General features: G+C 38.1%; 1 protein-coding gene across 4 annotated transcripts in view; it reads right to left on the bottom strand.

Annotated features, from left to right (window-relative positions):
• The window catches only part of Mon2 (MON2 homolog, regulator of endosome-to-Golgi trafficking), a 119,144-nt gene extending 96,895 nt beyond the window's left edge, over nucleotides 1-22,249 (bottom strand). For 2 of the 4 annotated variants that reach the window (XM_008846140.1, XM_017801365.1), the window contains exons 1-2: nucleotides 21,638-22,249; nucleotides 7,136-7,199 (exon numbers count right to left, since the gene is read on the bottom strand). In XM_008846140.1, coding sequence (XP_008844362.1) covers nucleotides 7,136-7,199; nucleotides 21,638-21,748 — 175 coding nt within the window. In that variant the 5' untranslated portion in view covers nucleotides 21,749-22,249. The remainder of the gene's footprint in view (nucleotides 1-7,135; nucleotides 7,200-21,637) is intronic. The other 2 variants (XM_008846141.2, XM_017801364.2) reach the window with 1 other exon arrangement.
• Between the last annotated feature and the right edge of the window lie 4,178 nt (nucleotides 22,250-26,427).

Here is a 26,427-nt window from a genome sequence, read left to right on the forward strand (position 1 = left end):
GTTAAAACCTCATTCAATTCTATATCTTACAGGGTTTATACTGAGTTCAATATTGTATAACTGTATTAAGTCAACTGTGAACCTAAAAATTTACAGTCACTTTTGAAAGAGATGTATCCTTGCTCTGTAATATGTTATTGAATATATTAAAGCTCTAATGAAATGCTTCTTCTAATCGTGTGGTTATTAAATTTAAAAAAATTCTTCAAACCATAAAAAAATTATTTCTATTTTATGTGTATAAATGTATTACTTGCATATGTGTAAGATATGCATAAGTGCACCTGTGTTGTGCAATGCCCAAGGAGGTCAGAAGAGGGAGTCGAATCCCCTGAAACTGGTGTTACAGACAGCTGTTAGCCATCATTTGGGTGCTGGGAATCTAACCTAGATCCTCTGCAAGAACAGTTTGTGTTCTTAACCACTGAGCCATGTCTCCAGCCCCTTAACCCACTTTTTAAGAGAGACTATCATGGCTAGATAGGGATCCTAAAAACACTTGCTTATCTATCTGGGTTAATTCCTCAAACAATAAGAATATCACAATTATTCACTGTGGTTACATTTGTATAAGCTTTCAAGCCAGCAAAACTCTTTCACAAATGGTTTCTTCTTGCTAAAGATTCTTGTTCCAACAAATGGAAACTTTTAAAAGTTAAAAGTAAAAACAAAACAACTTTTACCACCCAAAGTGAAATCAAATCTTAATTTTTATATAGTTGCGTGAGGTAGATGGGACACAGGCATACACCACAGTGCATGTGTGGAGATCACATGTGTGGAGAGAACATGCAGGAGTCAGCTCGCTGTTTCCACCACGTGAGTGCCAGGGATTGATCTCACGTCATCAGACTTAGTGGCAAGTGCCTTTACCACCTGAGCCATCTGGCTGACCCATGTCAAGCTTACTTAAAGTTGAAAATTTCATAGAAAATATTTGCTAATGATCAATAAACAATTTTGGTCTCAATTTCAAAAAAATAATAAAATATTTTTAAAAAGAAATGAAATGTGATGTAGATAACATTTCTATATTCAAAATGCTTTGATTTATAGTTCTAACACCATTTTTTAAAATGGGTTCTAAAGGTCCCAAAACGTACTTAAATGAGTAAAGAATAAGAGGACAAATAAATGTATAGGAAGCTTTGTATTAAAATCATATTGTGGGGCTGGAGAGATGGCTTAGCAGTTATGAGCTGGACTGCTCTTGCAGAGGACCCAGGTTAAGTTCCCAGCACCCACATGGTGGCTAACAACTGTCTGTAACTGCAGTTCCAGGGGATCTGAAACCCTCTTCTATCCTCCATGAGCACTGCACCACACAGATGCACTTACATACATGCAGGCAAAAAAAGACAAACAAAAACCAAAACAAACAAACAAAAAAATACATATAAAATAAAAATAAATAAATCCAAAAAAGGAGGGGGGAGCATATTATGGGGAAGAGAAGGATAATTCAGCAAATGATGTTGGTAATTGATAACTTTATTAAAAACAAAAACATTGTCCCACAAGTAAGTTTAAAAAATAAAACTGCTGGGCGTGGTGGTACACGCCTTTAATCCCAGCACTCAGGAGGCAGACACAGGCGGATCTCTGAGTTCAAGGCCAGCCTGGTCTACATAGTGAGTTCCAGGACAGCTGGGGTTACAGGGAGACCCTGTCTCAAAAAGACCAAAAAAAAAAAAATACCAAACTAAAAGAAATATAAGACTTCAAATAGGGTGAAAGGATATCTTAAAGTAAAACAATCATTCATATAAATTAATTATATAAAAATAAAGCATCTAGAAAAAAATTCACAAGCAAATGATCTGGTGAAATATGGCCTACATAGGCAATGTTTTTGTTGCATAAATAGCTCAAATAACTACGTAAGAAAAACAAAATAAAAACATGAATGACAAGTGAAAAAAGAAAATAATGGATATAGAGAAATATATAGTGTCAAAAAGAAATGTCATCTAAGCAGATTTTTTAAAAAATAATAATCCTAACAAGAATGGTATAAAAATACACTTATCGGGGACTGGAGAGATGGCTCAGTGGTAAAGAGCACTGGCTGCTCTTGCAGAGGACCTGGGTTCAATTCCCAGTACACACAGGTGGCTAATAACCACCTGTAACTGCAGTTCCAGGGGATCCAACGTGTGTACTTACATGTAGGCAATACATTCATACACATAAAATAAAAATAATTTTTATTTTATTATTTTAATTTTATGTGTATGAGTTTACTGCCTGCATGTATGTGAGTGCACCCGTGTCATGCAACGCTGCAGAGGTCAGAAGAGGGCTTTGGATTCCCCTGAGCTGGAGTTAAGGATGGTTCACAGCCGCCATGTAGGTGCTGGGAATCGAACCTGGGTCCTCTGCAAGAGCAGTCAGTGCCTTTAACCACTGAGCCACCTCTCCAGCCCCCAAAATAATAAATATTTTTTAAATATATCATCAGTAATTGAATAAGCCTTTAAATCTTTCCAGAATTAATTTTTGTGACACATTCCAAGAACTTTAAACATATTAATATATTTTAACTTGGTTTTTATTTCTATAAATTTAACATAAATAATTTAAAATATTAAAATATACCAAACATAAAGGAACTACAATCTACTTCTTAAATATAGTACAATTAAAAACATGTTTTAAAGATGCCATCAAACACAATATTACAAATAATGAATACAAATTAAAATTTGAAAAAGAAAAATCCAAGGGAAAATACAAATTAATAAAAGCACATTATATTGCAGACAAACCATGCAGTCTCTCTGGCCTAACAGGTCAATGTATGAATATGTTTTGGCTCCTATGGCTTCTATCCTGCATCACAAAAACAGCCTCTAATAGATCTCTGCCTCAGTGAGAGCATATTCAATTACATCTTACGACTACTGTCACAGTCGTTTACTTAAAAATGCAAGTAGGAATATAGCAGCTCCATGATTCAAACTCTTTCCATCAAGTTTCTCAGGATGTCACATAACAGCCTGGATGCACATTCTTTTGGTGGGGCCAATTTTTGTGGCTTAACTTAAGCACACATCAAACGTGCACATTTATTCATTTTCTTTGCTGTGCAGACTTGGTGTTGGGATTGCTCTTTCTATGATGGCTTTGCAGTTCTTGGAAGAAATGCTGTGAGCAATCTCAGCACAATAACATTTCTTGTACATCACATTTCCAGTTCCTTCACACTGTTGATCAGGAGCGTCTGGAATCCACTGACAGCATTTGCTTTGTTTGCTTGTTGCTCTTATAATTAGTGTTCAGAATCAGAATCTAGCCCCTAAATCATCTCCGTACCCTGTTGTCAATGGTTCTGGGTCTCTTCCAGCCATACTTAATTCTGACATATCAGTCTGACCAGTGCCAGATGAACTCTCTTTGACAATGTTTGGCTTCACAAGAGGTCCGAGAGCAACCATGATTGCCAGGGGACAATAGGGCCAGATAGAGCCTCTGTAGTCGTTTTCCAAACCTTCTGGTCAGACAATACTCTAGGTGCACCCAAATAGCATCAGGCTGCTTTATACCTTGTGTATTTGTTTAAGCAGTCCATTTCTATACTTTATTTGACTGACTGGCAATCTGTCTTTGGGCTTTAAGGCTTAGTTTCAGATTTCTAAACTGGATGATTGAAAGGTTGAGGCCAGCCTGGGCTGCAAAGTGACTTTAAGGCCAGACTGGAATACTGAAATATATAGTGAGATACTATGTCAAAAAAAGAAAAAAGAAAAAGAAATCTCTATAGTCTTGGTTATTTAGTTGCCATGGACTAAAGATGACAAAATGTGCACTTAAGTAATTGTAACATAAAATTGGAGTTAGAAAAACATGTTAGAGGCAATTCTAAGAGACTTAATTAGATATTGATGTGAATCAATTATTAGTCTACAATCAGAAAGGGTTCAACATTCCCATGCAATGTGATAAAATATTGCTGACCCTAATTTTAGGGAGTATGTCATTTTAGAAGGCAGTCTCTGACAAAGGACTCTGAGTGAAGGAGCAGTAAGTAAATGGGACAAACAACACAAAATATACAGACTGTAGATGAACATCTCTCCCGTATTGATCCATATTTTTACTATTAATATGTTGCATGATATAGTCTATGTTAGCTACCACAAATACATATATTGACAAGACTATACTAAAATAAAGCAGGTCAAGTTTTATATCAGAAAAAGATTACAAAGTATATTTACTTGTTGCTACTTTGAGACCTTTTCATTATAAGACTACGTAGATGGGAAAGGATGAGGGAAAACTATGAGAAAAGAACACAAATTACAGATAATGATTAAAAATTTTACATGTATATTGACAGTGGCTGAAAGCAGCCATAGATAGATGCAATATTCATGAGGGCTTTGGATAGGGGTTAAATATGTAACTTTTAAAGCTTTTACAACTTCGCAGATTTTTATACGTATACATTAAAAAGGCAGATTATATACTTTTTGTTACATATGCCTTCTTAATTTTTAGTAGCTTATGAACTAGAATTAACAAATAATTTGTAACATACAGCAGTCAAATATAAAATTAAGGCATTGGTTTTATAAATGAAAGACTTTTTGCTGTTAGCTATCCTTTGCAGTTTTCTCTTTAAGGAGATAAAGATCTGCACACCTGAGTCAATGCTGGCAATACCTGGCACAGCACTTCCAACTCGTGCCAGCATTCGTGACAGCAGTGAAAACAGAGAGAAGCAGACATTAAAGGAGGGTGCTTACAAAGGAGCAGGGATACACAGTAAATTTGACTCTGCAAATGAAGCACTTTTCCTTAGAAAACAAAGTTAAGAAAACTAAAGTTGACTAGAAATTATGCCAAGTATCATAAGATGCTTCCTAATCAAGGGTCTAATTGTTACAGCAGCTATTTATAGTTTCTGAATATACAGAAACATAGGAATTCAATACCCTGGCTCATTCAAGTCTTCAACTGTGTGGGGTCTTTGACATTTATTATAGCACAAAATCAGTAACCCACAATCTCAAGAATTGTAAAGAAATAAATATTTCTCAGGGAATTAAAAAAAATACTGAACATTTTCCTGAATGTTAAATGTACTCTGCATGAACTAGGTAATTTAGGAACTATAAATTGACCAATTTAAACTCTTGTAAGAATCTTTGATTTTTAAGATGACAGTTATCAATAAATCTTTATTTACATATCAACTGTCATAAGTACTTCGATGAAAAATGCTACAGAAAGTTTAATAAACTTAAGTAGAGGGCCCTAGAATATGGAGTTAAATTTATTCTTCTAAAAAATTTTATTACATTTATTTATTTTGATTGATTGTTGATTGATTGACTGACTGATTGACTGATTGATTGAGGGGTACATGTTTGGAGGTAAGATGATAACTTGCAATAGTTGGTTCTCTCTTTCCACCATGTGAGTCCTGGGAATTGAACTCAGGTCACCAGGCTTGGAGGTAAGCACATTTACCCACTGAGCCAGCTCGCCAGCACTAAAATTTCTTCTTATTCTTCCTTAAGTTTAATTAGACACTTGACTCCATATAGAATATTCGAATACATAGTATTCATTTAAACACCTTCCATTAACTACAGAACCAATGAAAACTTCTATCATTGGCGAATACTTACCATAATATAAACAATGATAGTAAAGATAAATATTTACAACAATTTCCTGACTAGACTTTAAGTCTCAAACTTAGAAATCCTGGTCAAAAATTATCTTTAAACATGTATTTCCTCAGAGCAACTAAGCAGCTAACTCACCCAACATGTATCTCCCAAAAATCTACCTGCCCACTTTCCCAGCCCCCAAGTATATATCTTTGCCTTTACCCACCACATTGATTATACTCTCGATATGCATACAGAACATTATTTCCTGCTGCTGCCAACAGTGTAAAAACTATGTGTTTTTGATATACCATTGAAAATCAAGGAAGAAGCTATGGGGAAAAGATACAACTGAGGAGAAGTAACTCTAATAGCAAATTTCCAGCCAAGCTGAAGAGATTAAAGGAAATCTATTCTTGTCCCCAACTCTTAAACTGTACTAAAAATCTTTATTTGATTTTGTAACAGAATGAAATCTCTAAATTGAGGATTTGTTGGTATCTTTTCTAATTTTAAGATAATGAGTTACAGAGATTCTCTAATATTTAGACTTGTATAAAAAAGGACTTCCTTTCTCTTTATACTAGCTCAGATAAAAGGCACTACTGGAACTGGAAATGCAATTAAAGGGTCTATGCAGTAAGCAATGGTTGAACATGTAACACCTGGGAGGGAGTAGTTGTGTGGAAATCTTGAAATAACCATGGCAGCACATTGCAAGAGGGAAGACATGGGCTCTGAACCGTCCTGGATTTGAATCTGGTTCCACTACGTAAACAAGTTAACTTAATCTCTTTGCATCTCAATTTGCTGTACCATCAAATAAGAGAGTAACATTTCCCTGAAAGATTGTCTTAATATAAAGAGAATCTTTAGGAATGAAGAAAAATCAGTTTCTGGCTTTTCCAAGTTCGTTATTGTGGCAAGAACAAGAAGGACCAAGGAAGAGAAAGGAACTATTCTAAGAGAAAGCAGAAAAATGCTTGAAAACACAGTTCAAAAGAATTTAAAAACACAAAACAAACCCTCTTGTTTTCTTTTTTCCACTCCATGATTATGGCTTTAGTCCCAGGACTGAAAATTTACATACTACTAAATACACAAAATTACTGTATGAACTGTTTATATTAGACTAAAGATAAATGTATTTTGAAAATCTGGCTGAAGAAGCAATTTGTCATTTGATTCAATGCAATAACTAATAATTTAATACTTTTATGAGTGAAGTGTATCAAATGAGTGGTAAGAAGTGGAGGACAAAGCAAGGACAAGTAAGAAAAAATTCTTGACTTTAAGGAATTAGTTTTAAGGCCTCTGATTTCAGGAATTTGATAGCATTCACCTCTGGGAAACTCACAGTTCTCAAGTTCAGGACATGCGCATGTTCTGTGTCGTGAATAATAGATCAGGGCATGAGAAAAAGATGCTACAGAAAACTGATGGCTTTAAGAATCTACTTTTATTAGTAGCAAATTTTTCATTAATTATTGAATTTTTATGCAAAAAATTACCTGCCAAGATTTCGGTGTTTCTTGCAGCTATTGTTTTGACTTTTATTATCCCTGATTCGGCAGCCTGCAAGGATAAAAAAAAATTAGAAAACTTACTACCAACATGAACTATCTTGGGAAAGAAGTCATATGAGAGATAAAATTACAAGTACAAATAGTCACTATCATCTTCATTTTTAAAACACTGGAAGTCCAGTATGACACATACATAAGATATAATAAAATATAATCACTTTGCACTCTGCATGAAGTCTTCTCTGTCTTAGTTAAGGCACACCTGGAATATCTGAACACTTTACAAATTCATATATTCATAAAACAATAAACACAACATCTAATGAAATGAATCAGATTTGTCTTCCCCCTTTGAGTCTAGCCCTTTCTCCACCTCAAAGAAATTGCAAAACACTGAAATCAAGTACAATTACTATCTTGAACTAAGAGAGGCTAGTTTTTCCTCCCTCCCTCCCTCCTTCCCTCCCTCCCTCCCTCCCTCCCTCCCTCCTTCCTTTTTGAGACAGGGTCTCATTATGTAACCCTGGCTAACCTGGAACTCACCATGTAGACTAGACTGGCCTGGAACTCACAGAGATCTGCCTGCCTCTACCTCCTGAGTACTGGGATTAATTAGCCACACAGCAGATTTTTTTTTTTTTTTCGGTCTGTCTGTTTGTTTTTTGAAACAAGGGCTCATGTAACCTAGTCTGGCAAACTCTCTATGTAACCAAGGATGGCCTTGAATTCCTGATTTCCTGCCTCTACTTCTCAAGTGCTGGTATTACAGGCATGTATTACCATGTCAAGCTTCAGTTTGTTTGTTCAAGGGTGCATTAACTAAGCATTTTTAAAGTTCTCATTGGTTCTTTTTTTTTTTTTTGGCTTTTTTGAGACAGGGTCTCCCTATAGCCCCAGATGGTCTTGAACTCACAGGTATCCCCCTGCCTCTGCCTCCTGAGTGCTGGGATTAAAGGCATGTGCCACAATGCCCTCTATTTTTTAAACATTCAGTTTTAATAATTTTTCTAAAATAACTTCATTATTAGTTTCTTTATTTGGCACTAACTCCAAGTGTCATAACATTTTGCAAAATGCCATAGAACTACACTGTCCAACATGGCAGCCACTGCTACATGTTGGTATTAAGCACATGATATGTGGCCCATCCAAATTGAGCTGTTCTCTCAGTGCAAATATATATACTAGGTTTTGGAGAGTTAATATTTAAAAAGGCATATAATACTCTGTTCCAAAGGCCAAAAATGCCAAAAGTATTTGGGAGCTTTTATCTAATCCCTAAAAGATTTTAGGGTTACCTCTTCAGAGGGGGGAGTGTTAGAGTAGCTAAAAAGCCCCACTGAAAGAAAGGGGGGGAGAAAGAAAGAGAGAGAGAGAGAAAGAGAGAGACAGAGAGAGAGAAAGAAAAAGACAGAGAGAGGAAGAAAGAGACAGAGAGAGAGGCAGAGAGAAAAAGAGAGAAAGAGACAGAGAAAAAGAGAAAGAGAGGAAAGAAAGAAAGAAAGAAAGAAAGAAAGAAAGAAAGAAAGAAAGAAAGAAAGAAAGAGAAAGAAAAGAAAGACAGAAAGAAAAGAAAACACAAAGTTGTCAGAAAAAAGTAATGGGGAGATACAGGAGGTGCTGGACGGGAGGAAGTGGGCGTGAATTTGATCAAAACACCTTATATGCATGTATGAAATTCTCAAAGTTTTTTTAAAAGTTAAAAAGGCACGCAAATGATTCTCTAAACAGTTATAGTTTTTACATGGTAAAATGTTAATATTTTTAATATATTGGCTTAAATAAAGAAAATGTTACAAAACAAAATGTTTCCTTTTAGTTTTGTAAAGCAATTTAAAAGCACACATATGGATTGCATTGGTGTCCCACATTACATTTCTCCTGGACAGCGCTACCACATAATGCTCATATTTCACTGTCATCACAGAAATGTAGAACATTTTTATCTCAAAACATGACTATTTTATACTTTAAATTGTCTTTATTCCTCAAAGAATATTCATAACGAATTCTGTCTGTTTTCCTATTAGCTTCTTCACTTATTTTATCTTTTACTTGCTAAAGGAAAGGTGATAGCAGGCTCTGAAGGTTTAAAATAATTATGGAAAACTAAAGCTCTCTCTGAGCTACCAGTCTGATATCAGTGAATAATGCATGAAATAAAGAACACATTGTAGGTTATAGTTCATACCTGGGCTGGGGAAATGTTAAAGCAATTTACACATAAACCTGGAAAGCAGAGACAAGGTATCACCAGAGCAAGCCAGCTAGCCAGACTAGCCATATCTGTGAGCTCTGAGTTTGACTGAGACACCTTGCTTCAAAAAGAATAAAAGTGGGGAGGGACTGAGGATGATTTTTGACATCACTTCAGCTGGAGGTTGTGTGCCCTACTCTACTACACACAGACATGAAAAGAAAAAGGGGGAAAATCCAGTTATTTTCATTTCTAAATTTGAGGAATTACCAAAAAAACTATTTGTTGCCTTAGATAGTAGACCTATTTCATATTTCCCCATTTCTTTATAGTCAAAGTACTTAGAAATTATTATTTTTGGTTGCATCATGTGTTGCTGGAAAGTTTCACTAAAAATGTTATTAGCAACACAGGTATCTCAAGGTCCCCTCCCCTAACTACTATAATCTTACATCATGCCATATTAACCTAGCCCAAATCTGTAAGAGATTCTCATAGAAGACGATGTCTTCAGAGAAATATCTCTATTTGCCAAAGATTAAAGAGGTGTGAATAAAGTACTAGCTGCCGGGTATCACAGCTGACCCCAGCACTTACTAAGCTGGGAGAGAGGCAGGAAGACTGCTAGCTCCAGATCAGTCAAAGTTATACGTGAGACAATGTCTCAAAAATACAACAAGTATCTCCTACTATAATCATTTACCTTGTATATTAACTGGAAACATGGTTATCTTTTCTTTTCTTTTTTTTTCCTGACTTGAGTAACAGAAGGGAGAAGAGAGAAGCTGCTAGGTCTAAAGACTTGAGACGATTATATAGGCTAAAGTAAGTACTTTAATGTTTCTGAGGGCATTTATGAATTGGGGAAAAGAGCCAAAGTGTTAAATATATTACAGCATTTAATATTTCTTACACTTGAAATGAATATCTCTCAGGAAATATTTGCTTCTTTTACTCGGTATGCCTTTCTGATTCTTCTTTCAAATCACCTAGAATAGTCTCAGCCTCATTCTGACTCAATGACTCAATGACTTTCTGGGTAATCCCATAATTTTACATTTCAACCACTTTCTAAATGTTTAAGAGTCCAAATTACATCACTGTTCTTAATCTGTCTCCTGAACTACAAGATTTGTTAACCTAAGTATTTAAAACACCTTAAATTCAAGATGTGGGGAAAAAAAAAAAAAGTCATCATCTTCCTCCACTCCAAACTATCACTATTTATTTCTGAGTAAGAGTATTACCTATTCGGTCATTGGCCATACACTCTGGGCAAGATTTCTTCCTCATCCCACATATTTTATTAGCCACAAAGTCTGTTCAGTTAACACACCTTGGGCTTTTTCCCTCACTTCCACACTTACGTTCAAATTAATCTTCAATTAAAAGGATTTCTCTACCTATAAGCATGTCTCCCATCTGCTTAATGTCTCAACTCTTCAGTGACTCCCTTATATTCATGAGTCTATTAGCATTTCTCAGAACTGACTAGAGATTCAGCTTGGTGGCAGAGTGCTGGCCTCGCATGTGAGTTCCTGGGATTAATATCTAGCACTACAAATAAATGACTGGATGGATGGACAGACGGACGAATGGATGGATGGATGGTTTCTCAAAATTAAAAAGTAATCTTTTAACGATTTTTTTATTTTATATGTATGAGTGCTTTGCCTGAATGTATGTACATGTACCATGCAGTGCCCATGGATACCAGAAAAGGGCAGTGCCCATGGATACCAGAAAAGGGCGTCAGAACCCTTGGAACTGGAGTTACAGGTGGTTGTGAGCTGCCATGGGTGCTGGGAACCAAATCTGGGTCCTCTACAAGAGCAGGGAAGTGCTCTTTACTGCTGAGCATCTCTCCTGCCCCAAGAAATCTTTTTAAAGCGGAAAAAAACCTCAAAACTGCAGAGTCACTAACATACTTATGTATAAAGGCCATTAAAAATAAACTCTTTGGTTGGGGGTGTAGCTTAATGGTAGAGTACTTCCTATCACACAGGAAACCCTAGTTTCAATTCCTAGTACTGAAGAAAAGAAAAACAAAAGAATAGAAGAAATGCTATAGCTCTTAAAATCATAAAGCCTACAGATTCACAAATACAAACCCAAGTTAGCACTAATTTCATGTGACAGTGCTCTGCTGGAGCTAACAGCATGCAGGGGCGGGGGGGGTCACTGTAGAGTGTGGAGCAGGTTCTCCAATTCAGGCAATGTTTCACTATCATCAACAATAACGGAAATCAGTTATTCTACCATTTTTTTTCTATGACAACAAATAAAAAGCCTTCCCACCCTTAGTATTGTCTAGGTCTTTCACTGGTAATGATTTAACCCATCCATTCTATTGTGTCTGTTTTTTCAGCCTGAGTATAAGCCCCTATGCTACAAATAGACATTACACCTCCTTTTGAATTAGTAGCTACATAATAAATGTCTCTAAACGAAAAGTTATAAATAGTATAAAAGTTCAAATTCACTTAAAACAGGGGAAGGAGGAGGGATTTTACTGCCTCAATATCAGAAAAATGCAAAGCTGTCTGATCTAGAGATTCACAATGTCCCCCAGGTATGTAGTTTCATTTGTCTGCCACTCTCTTGGTTCTGCCCTGTTGCATGGACAGGTTCATCTCAAGCTGCCCCCAATATTGGCAACAAAAATGGCTACAACTACTCCAGACTCACGGTTTTAGAGAACAACTATCCAAAAGAGAGAGGGGTCTCTGTGAGTAGATTTTGAGAGTGTCTTTCACTTTTCTTTACTAGGAGTGCACATTAGCATTCTGTGGATGGGCAGGAATGTCAGGGGATTGAAACATGGGAGATAATTTAAGCTAGATTAAACTAACCAAAGTACTCTGGAGATAGGAATTAATTTATATAAATCCAAAGGATTCTGGGTGAAGAATGTTGGGTACCAATGAAAGAAGGAAAATGGAATGCATGCTGGGGAAGGAATGAATAAATATCCACTTTTAAGTTAGGAATAGTGGTATGTGCCCATAATTGCAACACTTAGGAAATGGATGCAGGAAGTTCAGGAGTTCAAGACCAGCGACATCTACAGAGTGAGTTCAAGGCTATCCTGGACTACATGAAACTGTTTCAGGAAAAAAGAAAAAAAAAAGAATCCAGCTCAACAAACCAATGAACAGGTTGTTTTAAATGCTGCTTCCTTTTATAAAAACTCATGTTTCTGCTTTTAACAAACATCTTTTACAACTGCCATGAGGGGGAAAAAGCCTAAAATTAAAGCAAATTTACCAAAGGTCCAAATTAATTATTCACAGAACACAGCATTGAAACAAAAGTTAAAGAAACTTTTTTAAAAAACTTACTTTCAAATTAGATAATATCATGTATTCATAAGATACAGGGAATAATGTGGGGGCCTTGAAGACTTTTAGATAGCAGGTAAAATGCAAAGACCTAAAGTCAAATACACACTGAGGAGTACTGAAAAGATACAGAATACACCCTAGAGAGCAACAGACTCATAAAACAATTACTACTTTGAAACCAATAAAACAGTCTTCCATAACACTCGATTATTCTACAAGCATAGTTTCAAAACCCAGGTATCGGGCCAGGCATGGTGGCACACACCTTTAGTCCCAGCAGGGGGATCTCTGTGACCGAAACCAGCTTGCTCTACATAGTGAGTTCCAGGCAACAAAAACAAACAAAATAAAAAGCCCATCTATCTCTATCACATTTTACTCAAAACCCCTGGCTTCTAGGAAATAAACTTTTTTTGACCAACTAAGTAGAAGACTGGAATGCAGGTACATGTGGATGGCTAAAACTATACATGGTATGCCTTTCTCTTTCCCATCCTTTTCTTAAAATTTTAGCCTTCAATAAGAATCTAGTTAGCCTCTCCTAGGGATACAATGTCTTACACTATAGTGAACAGAAAGATAAATAAGACTTAAGATTGACCCTTATAAGACTTATTATATAACAGGGAAAAAACCCTCAAAATTATAACAGAAGGTACAATGTAAGCATTATAATGAAATAATGTATATAATAAGCCTAATGCAAAGTAAAGAAAACAGGAAAATACACTAGAAAGAAACCTGGGCAGAAGCCGCAACTATTTTTGCCTCAAGAGCTAGCTTACACTTGGCATACAGTAAGTGCTCAAAAATTAAGATTAAAGGGAAGACAGGGTACTCTTTTAATTTTGAAAATTTATTCATTTTTATTTTCTATATATGAGTGTACTGCCTGCATGTATGAAAGTGCACCCATGTTGTGAAACGCTCACAGAAGTTGGAAGAGGGCATCAGAACCCCTGGAGTTTCAAACAGTTGTTATCTGTCATGTGGATGTTGCAAACTGAACCCAAGTTTTCTGCAAGAGCAACCAATGCTCTTAACCACTGAGCCATCTCTCCAGCCCCAAATGCAAGATGGGATTCTAATTGGGGGAAAAAACAAAAAAGAAGAGGGAACCAATACAAACTACTAAAAGGAAGCTTAGAAGCCACCATGTGAAAGACAGAACTAGTGGGGCATATCTGAAGACTAGCAGGCGATTACTTTGTTCAAACACAGGAAGCAGTAGTAAGAGCAAGGACACTAGAAAGGAAGGTTGGGACGAGCAGTGGGTCTACAATGCTATCCTAAGGAATTTTATAAGCACAGAGTTGCTGTTGGGGACAATTTCGTGGTAAAATAAAGAAACAGTTTTAATTCAGTATGTCATTAATACATGTCTAAGGTATAATGTTAAAACCTGGTACAATAATAGCTGAGAAAATAGAAAAAAAGGAAAAAAAAAAAAAAAAGGCTGCCAGAAACTACAGAACTAGACAACAGAGGACCTAGACTAGGATAAGCAACAGGGACAAACTACAATTTTCAGTTGACCAAAAGCAACTTAAGGAAGGAGGTTTATTTTCGCTTACAGTTGCAGGGAAAAAGTCCATTAATGGCAGGGAAGGCAGGGCAGCAGACAGGAGCAGGAAGCTGGCTCATCACATTTTTATCCACACACAGGAAGCAAAGAGAGAGAACAGGAAGTAGGGCAAGGCTATAAATACCCAAAGTCTCCCCCAGTGACATACTTCTCCAGCAAGGCTGCACCTCCTAAAGGTTTCATGACTTCCCCAAACAGTGCCACCAACTGGAGACCAAGTGATCAAACACATGAGCCTATGGGGGACATTTCTCATTCAAACTATCATAATTACCAATAACAAAACAAAGGAAATTGGGAGACTGGATTATTTTCAGCAAAATTTGTTCAATGACAAATTTGATCTGAAATATGTGAAAGATACTCTGGTAGATTTGTTACACAGGCTGATGGAAACACAAGTCTAAACTCAGCAAGGAAGACAGTGAATGACAGGGATAAAGCCACTGGCATAGTGTTAAGACCCAAAGCAATAGTAGTTGACTATGCTGAATGGAAGCATTTGAAGAAAGGTTTGAAGACAAAACTGGCATACACTTGGCATAAAGAATTCTGGGGCTGGAGAGATGGCTCAGCGGTTAAGAGCACTGACTGCTCTTGCAGAGGACCCAGGTTCTAGTCCCAGCACCGACATGGCAGCTACGACCCAACCTTAACTCCAGTTCCGGGGGAATCCGAAGTCGTCTTCTGACCTCTGCGGCATTGCACGACACGGGTGCACTCACATACATGCAGGCAATACACTCATACACATAAAATAAAAATAATAAAAATATTTTTTAAAAAAAGAAGAAGAATTCTGAAAGAGGAGAAACAAGAAAAGAGTGCCACGAAAGTCAAGATGAGAGAGATCCAGGGCGGAAAAAATGATCGATAGTAGTAAGTAGTGATGTAGTCAGATAATGGGAACAATAATAAAAACATGTCAAACATGTTTTAAAGGCATTTGCAGAATGATATAATGGGAAAAAGAAGACTTAAGAGATGGATCCAGATGAATTCTCATCCAGATCCTCCACAACCCAGTTTTACTACTTACTGAACCTCTCTAAACCTCTTCATCTATAAAATGAAATATTTATTTTTATTCTCTTCTTTTTTCTTTTTGTTTTTGAGTCAGGATCTTGCTATGTAGCCCAGGTTGGCCTGCAACTTGAGATCCTCTTGCCTCAGCTCTTGAGTGTTAAGACTACAGGTGTGTGCCACTATACCTGTCTATAAAATGAAATATTTAAAATGGCGTGTTAAAAGATGCAAAGTTTTTAGACTATTATAAAGGTTATATTTTACTCAATCTTGGGTTAATGTCAAGAAAAGAAAAGTAGTTCCTCTTTTTTGTCTGTTTTTTTTTGGGGGGGGGTGACCTGCTTCCTGCCATGCTTTACACTTAAGAGACAAATAAATTGCTCTAAACTTTAATAGCAAACATCTATATTTTTGTACATGGTTAAAAATAAACTACCTCTAGCCGGGCATGGTGTCACACACCTTTAATTCACTCTGTCGGGAGACAGTGCAGGTGGATCTCTGTGAGTTCAAGGCCAGGCCAGTCTGCATAGCAAGTTCCAGATCAGCTGGGGCTAAAGGGAGAGCTTGCCTCAAAAAGAGAAAAAAATAAAAAAATAAACTATCTAAAAGAAGAAAAATAACTCAAACTTTGAACTATGTCTTCCTTTTTGATTTGTCAGAGACAATGTCTTTTACTTCTCTGTCATCAAAACACAGTGCCACAATCAATGAAATGCAAATACTTAAGTATGTACTTATTTATTTCAGTATCTGAAACATGAGTTTACTCTATTATGCTTATGGGAGAAAGAACACAAAGTCAAGGAAGAAATAACAACTGTAAAGTATGAAATACTAAACCAAACAGCTCACAGCGAAGCATGGTCAGATTAGCCCTCGGTCTTCAATGTGAAAAGGTCCTGAAAATGAAGTCTGAACCTTCAAGGACCTTAGCCTCAGCTCCCAAATTGAAGAAGCCATTCTTTCACCAGGTAGCTCTCACAGCCAATTAATACAGAATAAAAACTCTGAATTGGAGAACTCCACCACAGGGAGCCTTTGCTTTTGTAGGCAAAAATATCTGCCAAGGTACCAATGCAATATAGAAAACTTAAAAGTACACAGCCTGGGAAGAATACTTATGCTTTAAAAAAAAAACTATTATTTATGCTGTAGTAATTCTGTGATATTAAAAAAGAGAGAGACAGGGTCAGTAAGATAGCTCAGTAGGTAAAGGCACTAGTCCCTGGGACCAACAGGGTGGAAAGAGAGAAATGATTCCAGTAAGTTGTCCTCTTACATTTACATGCCCTCCATCTCTCTCTCTCTCTCTCTCTCTCTCTCTCTCTCTCTCTCACACACACACACACACACACACACATTTTTAAAGAAGAGAGAGAAATCCATCCATTCAAATCCCTAAGTCTGGCCACTCAATTTGGAGGGCTTCCCTCCATCTCCTCTCCTACTTCCCATTTTCTGGATGCTGTCATTCTCGGGGTCATCTCTACTTATAAGCTGCAACCCAGTCTCCTATTACACCAAGTCTTATGCTTTCAGCTCTCTCACTCCACACCAATGGTGCTCGGATTAAATTGGTGCTATTAGTCTCAACCCTTCTAACTTCTAATCAATCAAATCTATGGGGTTTCCTTCTTTGAGAATGTAATTGAGATCTGTCATTTCAAGTGACTTTTCCAGATAAGATTCTAAAGTGTTCCAAATCAATTTCTCCTCCAGTCCTCCAGAGTGATTCACTACTCTCCTCTAATTTTTCACTTACTACTAACTAATTATAACTCTATTAACTATAGGAACAAGCCCATTTCCTATCTTACAAAGACAGTTGAAGTAACAGGCCAAATTACCCACCACTGCCAATCTCTCCACTACACCCCCTTTGACATGTATCATATGTAAATCAAATTTTCTCTTTCCTTCTTGTGTCAGAACTTTCCTTCTCAGTAAAATCCAGTTCACTGTCTATGAACCTCCAGCTTTTTCAGACCTTGCTCTATCATGTATTTATCTCTCTGTAGCTCTAGTCTGTTCCACTGCCTCTTTCCCTTAAGTACTAATGTTTCCCCAAGTTTCTTCTTCAGCCCTGAATACACTTGTCTCAGCCCATGTTCTAGGGTTTTTAGTCTTGCATGAACCAATACTCCCAAATCTGAAATTTTAGACCTCCCTCTTAAATGTCAAGCTGTCTTTTTCAAACATATATTAGTCAACTTCACTTTGACATCACACATAAATATTAAAATATTTAAAACTACTCATTTTCTTCTAAAACATTTCTTCCTCCTATATTCCTTCCTTTAGTGGCTCACCTAGTTTCTCAAGCCAGAAACCTAAGAATCATCACAGGTTTCTCTCTGTTAGACAAAAAGTTTACATTAAAAAGTAAATTTCTGCTAGATTTCTCTTTAATCTATACTGTGTCAAACCTATGCAGTGCATGTCACCTCCTGTGTGTCTCTACAAGTGCTGCAGTTCAGGCATTCACCACTTTGACTTCAGTCTCAAAACCCTACTTCTTCCCACAAATACTGTCAAGGCAGTGTTACTAAATATGAATTTAATTAGATGACTCTCTCAGAGAGCTGTTATGGTTCCCAACTATCTTCAGCACGAAATTTACTTTGCATGGAATATAAAATATGTGCTATTGCCTCCAACAAGAATGGATCCCTCCCTCCTCTATGTTTTCAACTGTCCTCAAGGGTCACATAGTTTTTCTTCCTCTACTTTCAGGCCCAGTCAGATCCTGCTTACCTGTATTCACAGGACAATGCTGGCGGATAGGAAATAATCAAAAAGTCTTTATTTGTGAAATATACAACAAAATTTTAGAGGTTACTACCTCTAAAGGCCACTGAATATCACATAAAAATGACTTTAGGGGGTTGGAGAGATGGCTTAGGGTTAAGAACTCTCGCAGATGACCTGAGTTCAGTCCCCAGCACCCACATGGCAGCTAACAACCATCCATAACTCTAGTTCCAGGGGATCTCACACCCTCTTCTGGCCTTCATGGGTACTGTATGCACCTGGTACTCTTAAACACATGCAGGCAAAAAACTCATACACATGAAAAAATAAATAAAAGTGACTGTAGATTTCAAAGTTATTTTCATGTGTGTGCTGTGGTGTGTATATATGCATGTGGAATGCTATGTATGTGATGCACTTGTCAGCATGTACACCTGTGTGTGTGGGGGGGGACATGTTGAAGCCAGAAGTCAAAGTTGTGTGCCTTCCTTGATGGCTCTCCACCTTTACTTTTTTAGGTTTTTGTTGTTGTTGTTTGAGGGGGGTGGGGGTGGGGGGTTGTTTTTATTGAACCTGAAGTTCCATTCAGTTAGGCTAGCTAGACAATGAGCTTCAAGGATTCACCTGCCCTGCTCCATCCCCCAGTACCACCATGCCTGGCTTTTATGTGGGCTGGAAATACAAACACAGGTCCTCATGTTTGTGCCAGTAGGCACTTTACCAAGTGGGCCATCTCCCTTGCCCTGCTTCAAAGCTACTTTTAAAGTAAAGGAAAAAAAAAAAAATCCATGCAAATATTTCTGAACAAATTGTTATTTCAGTCATACTTAAAAAATTACACTCGGAGCCACAAAGAATTATACTTAAATACTAAGAAAAATAAGCAAAACTAAAGGAATTTACTGCTGTTATTTAATCACTACCTTTATTAATAAATGTAAAATAAAATTATAGCCATTACCAAAACAACCTGTACACAAAGGATAGATTTAAGGTAGGAAAACCACACAGAAAATCCAAAGGTTAGATGCAAATATCAGTGGATAAGACACAGTACTCTTTTCATAGTCTTCTCCATTTTCTAACATTTGAAATAATACAAACTTTACTTATTCATTAAAAATAGATTTATAGCCAAGTACTGTAGCCAAAAAAGTAGAAATTACTAAAAACTTGAAATAAAGACTAAATATAAAAACATCACATTTCATTCTAAGTTATTTTCAAAGCAGTGGGGAAGGAGGCATCGCTCCAAAGCTCTTAGACATCTTGAATTGTTTTTGAGTAGTTTTGAGTAGTTCAAAATGAGTATGTTTCAAGTAAAACTGGTATAAGACACTAGGAGAGTGTTAACATTAGGGACTTCCTAGCATCCAAAGAGAAAAATAAAGCCCCAAATTTACCAGATCAAACTTACAGATCAAAGCCCATTGCTATAAATACACCAAAGAAATTTAATTCTACCAAGTATTTCTTGAAAGTCAAGACTTCCTCTTAGAAAAACCATCACTGTTAGGCGAATCAGTTTATTCTTGTTTTAAACCCATGACACAGTTATTTTTCAATTCCTAAAGCAGAGTCTTAAGCAAATGTCACTGATAGTAAGTCAAAATTCTTATATTTTGCAAACCTTTATGGTACATGCACCATATACAAGATTATGTATCAAAGATAATCACAAGAATGGCTCTTCCATTATGGCAAAGACTAGATGCAATTGCAAAACAGGTCTCTGGCCAGTGGTCAAGTAAAATTAAGGAGCTTTAATGAAATTCCCAGGATTAGGGATTGGGTGAGTTCTAAACTTTCTCAATTAACTGTTTGGAACTCTGAATGCGTTTTCCAATAGAAATAGCAAAATAAATAGCAATTAAATTCTCACATTAGCTAACAAAGGCCTATAACACAGAGGAATCACCATTTTTAATATGAATTATTAGAACTGGGAACAGTCAATTCCATAAATTATTGAAATTATAAGGGGATTTGACAATTTCTAAATAAGAGTATTTCTTTTACAATTTTACAACCTCTCTCTTGAGAGATGGCCCAGCAGTTTAGAGTGCATACTGTTCTTCAGGGGACTGGTGTTGAATTCCCAGCACCCATGTCAGGTGGCTCACAACCACCTGTAACTCTAGCTCCAGGAAATCTGATGCATCTCGTCCATGGTCACCTCCACAGGTATGTGTACACACACATTATTAAAAATTAAATAAATCTCTTTTAAAGAAGCAAAGCAAAACCTCTCAACCTGTTTTTAGACAGGATCTCACTCTGTCCCCCGGGGCTGGCCTCAAACTCATGACAATTCTCTGTATGCTGAGACTTATAGGTGTGACCCATGATTCCTGCTAAAGCAATCAAATTCTTTGAAATTATTCGTTAAAACTTTCAACAGATAGATGATATAGCGACAACAATGAAAATCAATACCAAAGCAAACTACCATCTGAAATAAAACACAGTATCTTCAGAAAGTGATATCTGGTTTCCATTACTGGGTAGTATTTATTAAAAAAAAAAAAAGTAAAATGGACTTTATTGAAGACCAGTAAAAGCAAGGCACTCACAGAAAAGATTTCTTAGAAGTCTAGAATCCAAACTTTACTGAACTTCTAATTTCAAAATTTTTATAAGGATATAATTTTCAAGTGTAACAATATGAACTCAGTTGGTGAATTTTTATGGCAAATAGTAAATGAAATTGTAGGAATACCAAGTTTTATTAAATAGAAATTAAAAACTAATTAGTTCTACAATATCACCGTCATATTTTAATTCAAAAAAAAAAAATAAGAAATGACACAAGTAGAGGCAGGCAGGCAAAACTCTGTGAGTTCGAGACCCACCTGGCCTACATTGCAAGTTCCAGGCCAGTCAGCGTTACATAGTGAACCTGTCTAAAATAAATCTCGATTCAGTATTTGGAGATTTTTTTAATTATTGTGCATTAAGATGGTACATACTTTTTTAATAATATTCTTTTGCTTTGACGATTTTCCCATTGTTTTTTGAAAATATAAAACCACATTTTAACCTTATTGTGCAGTTGAAAAGAAAAAACAAACCGGAAGATGCAAGAAGCTATACTAAGGAACATTTGCTTTGACTCCAAACCAAACTTCCCACTACAGTGCTGCTTACAATGGCAAGGTTTAATATTGTTATTCTAGGTCTTGACTATTTGCTGTAAATTAGATGCCCTGGTTTATTAATAAGACTTTATGAGATTTAAGCTGAGTAACCTAGTCACGAAAGAAATATTTCCAACTGCGTGATCTACATATACTATGTATGTTAAGAGGGTAGATTTCGCTACAATGGTGGATAATAATTTTTAGGAGAAACAGGAGTACATAATATACCCTAATCGACTCACTCCACGAACTCCATTCCGGAATAAACTGGAAGAATGGAAGAAATCAAACCAAAGGGCAAGTATGAAAAGCGTTTGTGGAACCACCCCCAACTTAAATCTGGGGGCCGAATGACAGGCAGAGGGACTGGAGCTCAAAGCCTGGGTCTGACAGGACTAGGGCGTGCTCGCGGCGCCTTTCCCTGCAGCCCCCGAAGCTTACCTCCTTGACAGGTGGGAATTTCTTCTTGCACTCCAGGGATAAGGCCCGCAAGTCGCTCTGCATGTTCTCCAGTAGCTTCTTCACCGCCTCGGGGCTGTTGGTGCCGGACATGATCCCCCCGAGGTCCGAGCCGTGTGAACCGCCCTAACAAGCTCCGCACTGCCAGCTCCCTGGGCGGCGAGCAGAGAGCCTGAGGCCCCTCTGCCTTCCCCGGCCCGCGCCCCGGGCTTGCCGGGCGCTCGGCCGGGTCTGGGCTGCGCCCCGAGCGCCCCCCGCAGCCGCACGCACGGCCGCCGGCTCCTCCCCGAGGTCTCCCCGCAGCCGCGCCGCCCCGCGAGGCTCCGCGGGCGCCGGCCGAGGGAGGCGGGCAGATCCTTCCTGCTGCCGCGGGGCCCGGCCGCAGCGGGTGTCACCGGCCAGGTTGACCAGAAGCTTCAGCGCTGACCGCTCCGGTTCCCCAGACTCGCCGACGCCATTACCCGAGTCGCCCACAATTCCGAGCGCGGCCCCGACACGTCAGCCACACTTCCGGGCCTAGGGCCCGGGGCACCGCCCCCTCCCGGGCCAATCCGGAGGCGAGCCGCTGGAGGGGCGGGGCCGAGCGAGGCGCAGCTGAAGGCTCCAGCGGGACAGCGCAGGCCCCGCCCACGCAGGGGTCAGCACCGGCGCGTCCCACTTCTCCCAGCCGTTTCCTGGACCGAGCCCGGGAGATGCTCCTTGGCGCATCTCTGCATATGTATGTGTTCCGTTCTGTTCTGCTGTAAATATCTGCTTCTTTCGGAGTTCATTTGTCTTGTCCCACACTTCTGCCTCCTTGAACCCCACCCCGGACTTTCGACCCCGAAATCAAGGTCTAGCTCCCACTTACCCCCCTTGAGGATCTAACATGGAATCCTTTTGCGGAGTTGTACAAAGCTCCTTTGATTAATTTAACTGCGAGTAGTCCCTTATTTACCTTATCTGTAAATTGGTAACGAAAACTACCCTGGGTCCCAAATCCCACGCTGGCTTCTTACCTCACTTGAAGTAAAAGTCAAAATTCCTCGTTTGCCCCTCGTCTTTTCCGCCCCCTCCCCCACCCTGGCCTGGACAGTTTCAGGCACTGTAGGACTGCGGTTTTATGTGTATTTTATTTACCATTTGATTTTGTTTGTTATTTTTTTATTTCCCAGTGTGTCTCCAATGCCCAAAACAGTGCCTGGTACATAACAGGTAACTGAGTCTCATAAGGAACCAATTCGTTACATCCGAAGTGCTAAATGAATGTGAGGCTAAAGTAAAATGGTGTGCTTTTTTTCAAAGATCCAGATTAGTCTACTTTTACATAAGACATTTCGCAGTTGTGTTAATTTTGGACTTTTGATTTGATAAGCAAAGAATTCTTGTGTGAATTGAAGTTCCTAGAGAAAAAATCTGCATCTGTGTTAAATATTCTGTAACTGATAAGAACCTCTTGGTTGTGGAGAGCTGGAATCTTGCAAGTCCAGGGCCAAATTATCTTGGATTATATTTTGTCTTCTTAATCGCCATTTATTGCCACTTCTGTGCTTGACCTATCATCCTTGTGACTATTAGGTAAAATTCTTTTTGAAATGTGCCCCCCAGCTTCTAGCAACCCAAAGGCTGTCATCACCGGCTAGCACCTGAGGAACATTGTAGAGACCGCCATTGTGCTGGAATCCACCTACCTGATGTTTCCATTAACGTATTTTTAAAATACCTTCCTGTATGACGTTCCTTGATCTGCTAATATAAAAACTTAATGAAGGGACAGGAGATGGCTTGGCAGTTAAGAAAACCTAACTGCTCTTCCAGAGTACCCAGGTTTGGTTCCCAGCACCCATGTAGGGCTAACTCTTGTTCCAGGGAATCTGGGGCCAACCTCTGGTAATCCAATACCATCTTCTGGCCTCTGTGGACATTGCACATGCAGGTGTACTTAGGCAAAACACTAATACACATAAATAAAAATAAATAAAATAGTAAAATAAAATAAAAAATAAGACAATGGAAAATGTTGCTAAAATGGATCAAGATATTTGGGGCAACCTGAATCCAGAATAAACTCTTACTCCCTGAGATGAAAGCTATTTTTTTGTCAACACATGGATAAAGTTGACAGACGAGGTAAATCCGAGCTCCTAGAACAGTAATTCGGATAGTTTGTGTCTGTTACACAAATTGTGACAGAAGTTTAGCAGCTTCAATGGTATAAGCTTTATGTATTCAAAACATCTGGATTTAGAAAGAAAACAAAAAAAACTCAGATGATGGGGACTGGAGAGATGGCTCAGCAGTTAAGAACACTGGTTGTGCTTGCAGAAGACCTGGTTTGGAATCCCAGCACCCACATGGCAGTTGACAACTGTCCATAATTCAAGTGCCAGGGGATCTGACAGCCTCTTCTGACCTCTGCGGACATTGCATGACATGGGTGCACTTACCTACCTACATGCAGACAATACATGCCTACACATAAAATAATAATAAATAAAATATTTTTTAAAAACTCAGATGAAATCCAAGACATATTATTCTTGAGATTCCAGGAAGTTTTCTGAAATGATATAATAACTTAGCCAGTAATATACACTCTAACCCAAAATTTTTTATTTTTATTATTAATAGCCTTGGCATAATTGCCTGAAAATAATTTTCTGTCACCTTTTATATCTCTGTAGAGTTGAGGAAATCAAGTTGCAATTTACTTATTAAAAACAATAATCTGGGCTGGAGAGAAGGTTCAGCGGTTAAGAACACTGGCTGTTCTTGCAGAAGATCCAGGTTCGAAACATGGCAGCTAAGAACTGTCCATAACTCCAGTTCCAGAGGATCCGATAGCCTCTTCTGTCCTCCGGGCATGGCGCAACACTGGTACACTTACCTACATGCAGGCAATATGCGCATACACATAAAATAATAATAAAATATTTTTTAATTTTTAAAAATAATACTTAATCCAAGCATAATAGCACAAATCTGTGTCTTACGTTTCAGGCCAAACTGGGCTACATAGGAGACCCTGTCTCAATTAAATGAGAAAAATAGGTAAGAAAGGGAAAAAAATTAGCCAGACTAGGAATTATCATTACAGAAAAAAAAAAAAAAATCAGTCCTTCCTTTTCTAGTAGCAAAAATAATTAGGGACCTGGAGAAACAGTTCAGTGGTTAAAAGCACTTACTGTTGTTTTTCCAGAGGACCCAGTTTCAGCTCCCAGGAACCACATGGTGGCTGACAGTGGCTTGTAACTCCAGTCCAGGGAATACTATGCCCTCTTCTGGCCTCTGTGTGCATTGCATTGTGGTGCACTTACATGCATGCAGGCAAAACACTCAGACACATTAAAAAATATTTTTTGATTATTCTAATATATATTTTTCTCATGTATAGCAAGAAATAATACTTTCAAAATCTTTCAAAATTGCTGCATATCTATAAACAGTCGTATGAGACTTCTGTGACTACAAAACCTCTCTACATTTAAAGGTTAAAAACTCATTCAGTTTTATGTCTTACAGGGCTTATACTGAGTTCAATATTGTATAACTGTATTAATTCAACTGTGAACCTAGAAACTTACAGCCACTTGTGAAAGAGATGTACTCTTGCTCTGGAGTGTGTTACTGAATATGTTAAAGCTGTAATGAAATGCTTCTTCTAATCATATAGTTATTAAAAATTTTTTAAAAAAATAGTGCGTCCATGAAAACATAGTTCACATCACAGTTCATCAAATGCCTTCTTTTCCTTGAGATCACCCTTCTACTGCCAAACAATGGAAGTGCTTTATAATATTTCATTTCATCATACAGAATGTTGAGATGCACTTTACATAAAGTTTGAAATATAAGAAAATGAGTAAATGTTCTATATTATCAAAAAAAAAAAGTACATTCTTGATTGTTGAGTGATGTGGGAGGGCCCAGCCCACTGTGGGTGGTGCCACCCCTGGGCAGGTGGGCCTGTGTTGCATAAGAAAGCAAGCTGAGCATGGGCCAGGAGAGCAAGACAGTAAGCAGCACTCCTCCATGGCCTGTGCTCCAGCTCCTGCTCCAGGTTTCTGTCCTGAGTTCCTAACTTGGGCTCCCTGGTGAACTGTGACCCGGGAGATGTAAAATAAATAAACCCTTTGCTCCCCAAGTTGGTAATGGTCAGAGTGTTTTGTCACAGCAGTGGAGAAACAAACTAGGACAGAGTTACAGACGGTTGTTAGCATCTATGTGGGTGCTGGAAATCGAACCCAGGTCTTCTGCATGAACATCCAGTGCTCTTAATCACTGAGCCACTTCTCCAGCCCTGGAAACTACTTCTTTTATCATGTTTATATACATAAAACTGGCCTTGTCCTATATATAACCCTCAGGCACCATTTCACCTAAACAGGCTAGCTCATCCATCTCAGTTATGCAGTACACAATATGCTAGCAAGGATATTAACTATGAACAGATCATTTGCCTTTACTCATCTATATGATAACATAGCCTCACCCAAATATATATTTGAACTTAGCACTATGGGGATAAAACAATAACAACAACAAAATCTGTTACCCAAATCTGTGAGATGGAGGCCAGCCTGGTCTACATAATAAGTTCCAGGCCCTCTGGGACTGTGGCAGACCTTGTCTTAAAAAAAAAAACCTGAAAGTCATTATGTCAAATCCTTACATACAAGCTTGTAACTTCAAAGGCTTAACTGACTGAAGAAATCTTTCCTGGATGCTTCCTTGGGACCTCAAGTTCCTCGTTGCAAAGGAGTTGCACCCCTTCATTACCTTTCCCCCAAAAT

This window comes from Nannospalax galili, unplaced genomic scaffold (genome assembly GCF_000622305.1).
Source record: "Nannospalax galili isolate Female #2095 unplaced genomic scaffold, S.galili_v1.0 scaffold202, whole genome shotgun sequence".
Lineage (NCBI taxonomy): Eukaryota > Metazoa > Chordata > Mammalia > Rodentia > Spalacidae > Nannospalax > Nannospalax galili.